Raw genomic sequence first — 10245 nt, 5'->3', positions numbered from 1 at the left:
CTGAACCATAAGCTGTCACTTCGCGTTCTCTTTTTAAACAAACAGGTTCCTTTCAGCTGTGACACCCCAGAACCAAAGCAGGTCCTGCATTGTGCTTACCCCAGCTGAGATCCATTGATGGTGACTTGTTCGCTCTGCAGGAAACCATTTCTCCCTGCTGCTGCCACAGCAGCTGTCAATGGCATCCTCTTCCCATCTGTTTCTGCAGCAACACTGGTTACTGAAGCCGGCTGGGAAGCTTCCCTCCTGGTCTGTGTGCTTCTGAAAGTAGTTTGGTACCAGTTGGACCTTAAAGATTGCCTGTTTTGAGACCCCAAACGGGAAGCAATTGGTGATCGCACTTGTCCCATTGCACTGCCTGAAGTCAGGTAGTTCTCCTTCTCCAAAAGGTTGGTCATACTGCGACTGTTGCCTGCTTGATGGTACAGTGGTACAGTGGGGCTGGGGTAGACACCATCAAGGACGGCATCATTAACAGCCCCCATGTGGGAGTGTCTCTTAAAAGAGCGTCCCCTGTTCACTGAATCACGAAGAGTGTAACCAACAATCTCAGACCGAGCGTATCTTGGTGGGACAGTCCCACTGGATCTCCTGCTATCTCCGTGCCTTATGGAGAATCCAGTTGAAATCCTTCCATCATAGTGAAAATCATTGGACACACATGCCAATCTTTCAGGACCTCGCTGGGGTGAAACCTCTAGCCTCTTCAGAGGCTGTCTTTGAGCTCTCTCTTCCATTGTCTTGTAAGTAACCCTTGTCCCCCAGCCATTTGTATAAGAGGATGGTGAGGCCACCTGTTCAAGGGTGCATAAAAGAACACGAGTCACAATAAGATCACAGCATTTAGGATGAATACCAAAGAAAGCAAACCAAAAAAGTAAAGATAAAAATTCTAAGGTCTGCTACCAGAATCAGAAAACAAAATGTGAACATCACCAAAATTGGGTATTGAATGGGATTCTGCAACACTTCTTTGGATCTGCCTAACAAAGGTGGGAAGAAGTACAGTCTAAGCATTAGGAGACAAAGTCTAAGCATCTAGTCTTCCGTTGTTAACTCAAAATAGGTGCATAAGTCAATTATGCCTGGTACTTTTCTTTGTGTCTTCAAGATTCTTACTGTTCAGGTGTCATTTGGGGCCTCTCCAATTTTTCTACCTTTTTCTTATGCTCTAAATTGGACATCATACTTTATTCAAGACCTTTCAGAACTAAATCAACTTGACCTTGAAATAAGAGAGTCATGGCTCAATTTTTAAAAAATCAGTAAGCATAGTGGCACCCAGCCATAAATCAAAGCCCCATATATTCTATTTCCATGTTGTACTAAAGTTTTGTAATAATAAAGGCATTTTTTAAGGTAAACTGAGAAGCTTACACAAGTTACTAATTGAAGGCACAGTGCTTAGCAGGCAGCAGCCAAACTGAAATCGCTTAATTTCACTGTTGAGGAGTTACTGGGGGTGATAATCAACTCACAAAAGGAGTAAAGGTCGCTGAATCTAGTAGGCTGAAGCAAGGATCATTGGATATCTGTTTATTCTACGGAAGCTATGCAACGATATCTACTAGATCTTGTGGCTTTTTCTGGCTTTCACACAGGACAAAGTCTCTCTCTTTTTTTATTTTTTAATTCCTTTTTTTTTCCCCCCTGTCTGGAAAATTGTAGTATTTTCTTGTGGTTCCTATGTCACCTCCAGTTTCACTTTTGATGCTCTCTTCTAGAAAGAAGAGATTCCCATCAAATATTAAAGACCGGGTGATAGGTGAGAACAGAGGATAGGAGGACAGAGAAGGAAGTGTATTTAAGTAAATGATTCTAACTCTACCCATACAGAGCCAGAGCTGCTTCATTAACTGGCCAGAAGATGGGCTATTGCCTTTAACAAGAATAAGCCATTCTTGAGTAATCTAAAATTAAGAAAGAATTGGCACCGATGCATATAGCTATTTATTAAATAAATATTTCTGTTCCCAAGCTGAATTGGTTTCAGTTTACTAATGCTGATCATGCAGCAGAGTTGCTACTGAGCTATGTGTTGATTTCCAAGTCATATGGTTACTCCCTCAAGTAGGTTAATACCAGTTGTGAACTGTGTCACAAACCCTGCAGAAAACCAATTATTTATCTTAGCATTCAGACCACGAACCCAAGAAAAGCTGGTCAAAATAACAAGTGAATTTATGATTAGACAGTTTAGAAACACCATTGTACTGCAAGGACTGTACTGCTGAAATTCTTGTAATGCTAAAACAGGATTATTTTAAATGATAAGGAACAGTCTACCTGTCATTGTGGAACTAAAGCAGTGCTTTTCCTATGGTTTTGGATGCTTAATTCCCTAACTTCTTTCTTCACATTCCCAGCTCCTACTCATGTCATCCGTTACCCTGCGGAATCGCTGGATTTCCTCTAGCAACCTCCCACTGTTCGGCTGGGTGAGTGGCAGCATGGCCTCCGGCCACTTTGGGCTACTGATGTTCTGCTGACTGCCCTGCTGCCTGGTGGGACGGATACAGATCTGACTTGTCACAACCTTTGCCTTAGTGGAGTGTTACTACGGTTTTTCATTTTCTACCCTGATGCCAATTCTCACAAAACCAACAGGACTGCAGAAAGCCCGAATGAGTTGAATTTAGCCACTGGGCTCAGAAGTCACCAGAAGGGGGGAAAACGTTAACAAATCTCAGTTGTAAAAACCTCCTTCTATAGAAATCAGGCTTTCAAAAAGCAAGTGAGTAAGCAAACCTTGAAACACCACCTTCATGCTACTATTTGTGGTAACAAAATGGATAAACTATGCATGTGGTATTATATTTATTTACATTCGTTGCCTTCTTTTCCTCACCTGGTTTGACTGATAATGTGAGAAACCATAGGGAGTTCTTGGTGCAAAATCATTTTCAGTAATCCCCATGTTATAGACACGCTCTGGAACACTGGATGCACGATGCAAACTGCCTGTAACCAAAGACTAATATTAGTAATATTTTAACAAAACATTATATTGTTATAAAGGATGATTTACAGTACTAGGGAAATTTCCCAGTCTGCACTGCCATTAATATATACCAGCTGAAAATCAGACAGGTAAATGATGGAGAAAAGTTTGCATTCAGTGTATCACATTAAAAAAAACATGGCTAAGCAAAGTTTTCTGAGGACACAAGCCACTTTTTTTTTTCAGTTTCCTATTTATTTTACTTAAGGCATATTTTTAACTTTTAGAAGCCTTGTTGTTTGTGTAGATATTTAATGAAAAATGTTCTAACATAGCAAGCTGATATTTTAAATTTTCCAGATAATGACAGATTATTAAGTACTGAGAAAAGGTATCATGGAACAGCTATTAAGAACACTTATTTTCCACTGTAGCCACTTTGAATATGTATGCATGGTTTACATTACAGGCTGACTACAACATGCAAAGTACACAATAAATTAAAATATTGCAGCTGTAGATTGCAGATGAGAAACACGGGTTGATGCACATACCTCTGTTACTGTGCACCCTACAGATGCAATTTTCACAAAGTACCACTGTTAATAAATAGCATACACTGAATATAGACTGTTTATTTCATAGTTGTCTACCTCAACTGCTGATGTTTCTTCTCCCATAGGTGCTAGTTTAGCGATAATATATTGGAGCAAGTCATGCTTCACTAATCTTCTCAATGCTTCACCCAAAGAGAGCAAAGAGTCCACGAACAAATTCCATGGCTTATGGAGGCACATGGCATATGATGCTGTAAAGTAGGGGTGTTTAATGACACTTCAAATCTGCACCTGAAAGTTCACTAATCCAACAAATAATGTAGAACATCTACAGTGTATCTGCTCTGATTCTTTTTTTCATGACCCAGCTTTGGAAACAGAACAGTGCATTGTGATTAATTCTTTCATTAAAACTGCATTCTTCTTCTAATTAAAAACAAACCAACCAAAAACTTCAGGCTGTTTCTTTTTCACTGTTACAATGCATTTTCAAAGAAAAAGTGCTTCCATTAATAATTTTTTTTTAAAGCAACAGATACTGCTGAAATAAATATTTATGAGACTCCTGTGTTACTATGAGAATCTCCATACAGGAATATAAATAACACAGGTTATAACACAGACAGGTTTAAAGAAGTGAAACAGAAGTTGAAAGCAAGATATACCTCAAGTCAGTCATAAATGGCACCAGCATGTGCTGCAGAAGTTTAAGCTAAACAGAGTTATCTGTTTCAGTTATCAGTGGTCAAAAAAGAAGTTATTTGGCCACGAATTTTCAAAATAGCAGGTATTACCTGAGATACTACAAAAAAGAAATCTAAAGAACCAATCATTAACTTGGTCAAACTGATGAAGTCTTCACTTGTAAAAATAGTAGGAGTCACATGCCCATGGGAATTCAGGTGCCAAAACCATCCAGGCAAGTGCCTGCTGGGATTTTTGAAGCAGCTAGTGTATGTGTGCTAAATAGCTGAGGCTTTCAGTTTGTGCAGTTAGACTCAGTGCGCCATTAGGTGCATGTGGGTATCCCTAGGAACTTCAGGACTCCCGTATCCTTGATCCTTAGTGTCCACGGGTAGTAAAGGGCTCGACAAGAATGAAAATAAATGAGAGAAACTCATGTAACAAGAAATATTTATGAATAATTCTCACTCGCACGTAGCTACCTGGATAAGTTCAAACTTGTGTATAATATAATACAATACAATACAATAGTAGACTGCAATAATTTGAGGCCTAATTCAATCATACTTTGCAGTTATTTTGCTTATTTAATCATACTTTCCAATTCTTTCATTTTGGCCGTGAGAGACAGATTTAAACATGTATCAGGTGATTTGTTAAGACACATTCACGGTAACTGCGTCATGAGAGTGGAATGATGCAGCTTGGTCAAACTCATGACTTGGATTGTAATAATTCCTTTGTGACATTACAAGGTTACCATAGCCCAAGGGTTACCCAAGTACACGAGAGAGCAGGAACAGCAAAACATTGTTTTATACTGCAAAAACATCCTGCCAATGTACACAGACATCCAAAATCTATAAATTCATATAAATCTCTCATTTGTGTGATATAATTCCCATATCAATGTATCGTTTCAGGTGCCCAATAAGACTCTACCTTAGCCTATCGCCTGTGCCTGCTTTTTAAAGATTTGTTTTATTCATTGCTGTTTATTAAAGTACTTTGATATAGTAGGACTTTAAATACATATACATATACATTTCTGTTTCTTTATAGTTAGCAATTTTTGTCCAGTTTACTTAGTGAAAAATGACTCTCAGTTATTTAGCTAGTCAGGGCACAAAGACCTTTAGAGCAAGTAATGTGTGCATGTTTTAGGCAACTCTAAACTCCTTGTCTTTACTAAAAAAACAAAAAAAAAAGAGGATAAATTAAAATAACAAGGCTGTCCATGAACTAGTTGAGGATAAACTACATATCTAACAGTTGTCTCTTTGCAAAAGCAAAATACAGTCCACCAGAAACTGCAACACTCAGTTATCTTCAAGTAGTCCTCTTCTTTTAGCCTTCAGTCTCCCTGTGAAACTATCTGTCAGTAAATATTTTTCTGCTTCAAAGATAAACACAGTACATGTTAGCTTATGGAACTTCACTTCGAATTTACAGTATCTCTTGCTTGCTCTTAGCACATAAGTAAATTATTTTGCCAGCATTTTACCTGTAGATTTATTAGGTAGGCCTAAAATGTCTTTCTTACTGTGCCAAAAGCCAGTGTGTTAAAGGAAAAAGTGGTAAATAAAATGCTGTGTCTTTCCATTAGTTATGAGATGCAGAATAGGTGATCTGGTCAAAACTTGCCTCTGTCAGTGAGGCTCCCTTCGGCTTATATTCACCATACTACAACAACCTACATGTTTTTCACACCTTTCAGATTTGCCCAGTATTACATTATTCAAAAATCATTAGGCAGTTCTTATATACTCAGTGCACTGGTTTAAAAAAAAAAAAAGAAAAAAAGGCAAAAAAGTCATGACTGATTTTTTTTGTTTTTAAATTTTTTATTCCGGATTCATTTACTGTTAGGATTAATATTTTTTAACTGTGAGACTCAGTGTTTTACGTCTCACAAAAACTTTCTCTTCAGAAAACATGCACAAGATTCAGTTACTCATCTACAGGGAACCAATGTTATCTGAGAGGCCATAGGATGCCACACTTGATTTCCAGCAGCCAGTCAAGAAAAGGACGGGTGTCCTACAGGCCCTGCGTCATGTCTGTCAACCCATGAGGATATTTTGGAAAACTCAGGCATCTCAGACAGCAGCAGACACCCATGTGTGGGCAACTGAGTGGAACCGTTTATCATAGTCTCCCCTCTCCCCTGTCAGTATGAACTGAAGCAGCTCAGGAACGCTTTGAATGCGGTCAGGAGGAAAACTAAATCACTTCGCTCTTCTCTACACTTAAAATAAAAGCTGTACAAAAATCACCTGATATCACAACAATTCTGACAAAATTTTGAGATCTGACAAAATAACCATACTATCAGGAGGGAGATTGTACAGATAACTGTGGAAAAAAAAACCCATCCGTATTCATAGAGGCTCTTTGTGAGCCCCCTTTCCTCCCCTGGATGTGACAGGCCCAACATCTCCAAAGGCCTTGAACGATCCTCCCCAGCAATCACTGCCTATGGCTGCAGACAGATCAATCTCCTGTTTGCTTGGCTTTCAAAAGTAACAACGACATGTATCTTAGAGGCATCTCTAAGATATATGATATATGAAAAGACAATTGTCCTCCATTAAGAAGTTCGATGTATCAAATTTCACTTAAATCGTGTACAGTGTTAACTCTCAGTTGTGTCTTCTTCATCGCTTTTGTATTTGAATGGTTACCATTTCGGCTTTAAACCCCCACATCAATGTAGCTGTACCCTGTACACAGATGTCTATTACGGAATGCAATATTTTCATGCATCCTGAGTTCCCACCTACTGCGTATCTATTTTCCAGTCTTGCTCAGGGCAGGTGGGTGATTATATCCAGAGCAGTGCTCCTGGACTGTCATCTTTTAATCCTTTTTAATGCTCCACCACTCACGATGGACTGAGATGGTGACATTTAAGAATGGCATATCAAAAACTTCACTGAATCACTTCATCTAGAGATCAAAGAGACTTCTTTTTGATCATGCACCTTCATCACTCTGCCAGTACATGCCTGGTCCCAAAGGAGTTTTTCTAACATTTTTTACTTTGTGCCAGTCAGTACATTCACACAAGTGCTCAAATTTGAGAAAATTTCGCCTGGCTCAGGAAGAAGAGGTGAGGAATTTAATGAAACCAACAACAAGTGGAACTCACTAACAAGAAATTTTTTCTACTTCCTTTTCCCACAAAGATATAAACAGAAAATCACTACAAAGCAGCTAACACGGGCAGGATTATACAAAATAGAAGGCTGTCGATAGAAATTTTCCCCAAACTCCTGAAAGCAAGTTTAACAAATAATACTACTAAGAATTTCAGAAGTGAAGAAATGTGAAGAATAAATAAGGCTCTGATTGTAACCCTCTTGTATGTGATGTTGTTGATTTGGAAATCACAAAAGTTTTAATTCTGTTTTTTAGAAACACACTGTGTTTGTAAAACCCTGTGTTAGAGAAAGAACCTCTACACAGAGGGCAGTTCATCAGGCTGTTTGGTTTTGTATGATATATTACTCAGTTCTTCCCTCCTTTTTTTATAATGGAACTGATAAGGATGGACAGGATGTACAGGGAAGTAGACTTCAGTCCAGGGATTATACTAAAACAGAAATACCACAAATGAATTTTAAAAGCCAATCAAAATCCACATGGAACAAGATCAGAGGCAAGTGAACTCATAAACAGAATAAAGTTTAATAGACTCCTAAAGCGTACATAAAATAACCAATACTGTTGCATCATATGCGTGCTGAAAACCACGTCATTAACGTGTATGACTCTGAATGCCATTTTTCTTTGATAAGGCTGAACTATCTACCATTTCATTTCCACCTTTAAATAGCATTCAGAAATTTGATACGGCTGCTTCAGTTGTTCAAAATTTTTCAGGGCAGTGTTATCTTTAATTTATAAAGGTTCAGCAACTGATGAACTAGAAAAGTTGCAGCTGTTGTTAAACTACTGCTTGAAAAACTATTAAAAATGTTTGACAAAGTCTTGAAAGGAGTTGGGGCAGTACATGACTTAAACGATCTGGCAGCTGCTGGAATGCTCAAATCTGAGGATAGCTTGAATTTCTATTATACAAAAGAAGAAATACATCCTCAAAAAGGGGGGAAGGGCATAAAACAACAAACAATATAGGGTTAGGAAGCAAAAAGGTGGTTTTCCATTTAAAGGTAATGATGAGGGCTAAGCAAACACCTTTAATTTGAAACTTTAAGGAGAAATAATGCTGCCTGACAGAGTACTTCTTGCAGCTTCAAAGCTTCCAGTTCCAGTAGAAAATGGGTGTGCACAGATGATACCGGCTAAGAACACTCATTTTTCATACCCAGTGGTCATGTGCTTGGCTAATTTTAGGCACGTATGTGAATACTCTGGTTAGGTATGTGCTAAGTACCTTGCTGAACAGGGTCTGAAATAATCCTACAGATAGGACAGTTATATCACAGCAACCTGCTCCTAGATCTTTGTATCACCTTCCCTGAAACAGCAAACAATGTGGGACCTGTGGTGAATGTATCTAGAAAACTGTTATAATTCAGAGAAAATGAGGTTTTTTGCATGTAAAAGAGAGCATATTGTTAAAAAGTTCCCTACATATAAGAATTTACACGTTTCTCAAAGCATAGTCACATTTTGAGCAAGTCTATGATGAAAGCACATTGGGATACACATGTATATATACATCTATCTCACAGGAAAGTCAACATGTTAAATACATGATAGGCATTTGAGTCACATTATAGATATTTGAGAGAGAGATAGATAGTCATATCCAAGTATTATACATGCATATAACATATATCTATACACATGCATAAATATACGGAACACCTTGCAGTTCCATTTATTTTTTCTGAGTTTTGCAGTGGGACTAAAAAAATTGCAGGGCAAGTTGGGCATAAGAATACGTTTGAAAGAAGAAAAGCTAATTTTATGCATGAACAATACACATTACAGACATGACATTTGCCACTCCTGATCCTGAAGCTTAAAAGTTTTGGTGTCTCAGAAATCCAGAGGGCTCAAACACTTGACCTTTAGAAAAGCAAAGCAAACCAACACAACTATCCCCAAATCCATCAGGTCTGTTAAAAACAAAGCAAACCAACAACTATCCCCAAATCCATCAGGTCTGTTAATATATTCCAGAGAAGTTGAGTTAGGAGGATGGGAACTTTGTCTTCATAGTCTTTTATGCATGGTTTAGAGACACGATCTCAGGCTCACAACACCATCTCATTTATTAACTACTGTTTAAAAAGCTTTCCCCAGGCTCTCTATTGGGAGAAAAAGAAATCAAGTCACTCTAAAAGTGTTTAGAAACCTCATTTTAAATGAGAGCTGCCAAGCTAAAGGCACATCGCACAGCTGTGTATACCTGTTTACGCGATGTGTGTACTTAACTTTTCTGAGCAGAGTATGTCTGTGTCTGCATTGTATGCATTTTTGCCATGAGGCGTTTTTTAGATGGAAGGCAGATGAAGCACAACGGAACATTCCTCTGCCTGACAAGACAGACGAGTGAAGTACAGTTACAAATTTAAAGACCTTTGGTTCACAGATTTTTTTGCAAATGAAAGGCGACAGCTTTTTTAATGACAACGGAGCAAGAGGGCGTATAGCCCGTTGAGTCGGTCACATCTCCCGATCTAAAAACAGGATTGAAGTTTTCAGGGTAAGGGCTGCTTTATTTCATTTAGTTCATTTACTAAACCCCTCGAGCGGCTTGCCTTTAGCCCTCAGCACCGAGCAAAGTCACCCTGCGGGTGCCCGAGGCCGCAGTCAGGCCCTTGGTCGGGGCAAAAGGCTCAACTGTGCGGACCTTCCCGACGGGGTCCGGCCTTAGCGGCTGGACGCCCCTGGAAGCGGGGGACGGATCGGCGTCGCTTTAGTACCGCGCACCTCAACGAAGCGGGTAAAAAAGGAAGGGAGAGCAGCCCCCGCCGCGCAGCCGAGTTACGGCGCTTGGGAGGGAGAAACTTGGAAAAAAAAGAAAAAAAAAAGAAGGGAAGAGGCGGCAGAGCCACGATTTGCCGTCAAAGCCGGTGAGCGACACCG

At 39.2% G+C, this 10245-nt stretch overlaps 1 protein-coding gene across 1 annotated transcript in view; it reads right to left on the bottom strand.

The window, feature by feature from the left end:
- Window positions 1-2956, bottom strand: part of PKP2 (plakophilin 2) — a 35826-nt gene extending 32870 nt beyond the window's left edge. The window contains exons 1-2 of the mRNA XM_009887066.1: window positions 2849-2956; window positions 100-794 (exon numbers count right to left, since the gene is read on the bottom strand). Of these exons, the coding sequence (XP_009885368.1) occupies window positions 100-794; window positions 2849-2917 (764 nt within the window). The 5' untranslated portion in view covers window positions 2918-2956. The remainder of the gene's footprint in view (window positions 1-99; window positions 795-2848) is intronic.
- Between the last annotated feature and the right edge of the window lie 7289 nt (window positions 2957-10245).

The sequence above is a fragment of the Charadrius vociferus genome, unplaced genomic scaffold, assembly GCF_000708025.1.
Source record: "Charadrius vociferus isolate BGI_N301 unplaced genomic scaffold, ASM70802v2 scaffold756, whole genome shotgun sequence".
In the NCBI taxonomy this organism is placed as follows: Eukaryota; Metazoa; Chordata; class Aves; order Charadriiformes; family Charadriidae; genus Charadrius; species Charadrius vociferus.
The sequence above is the reverse complement of the archived record's forward strand: the minus strand, read 5'-3'. Positions and strand labels throughout refer to the sequence as shown.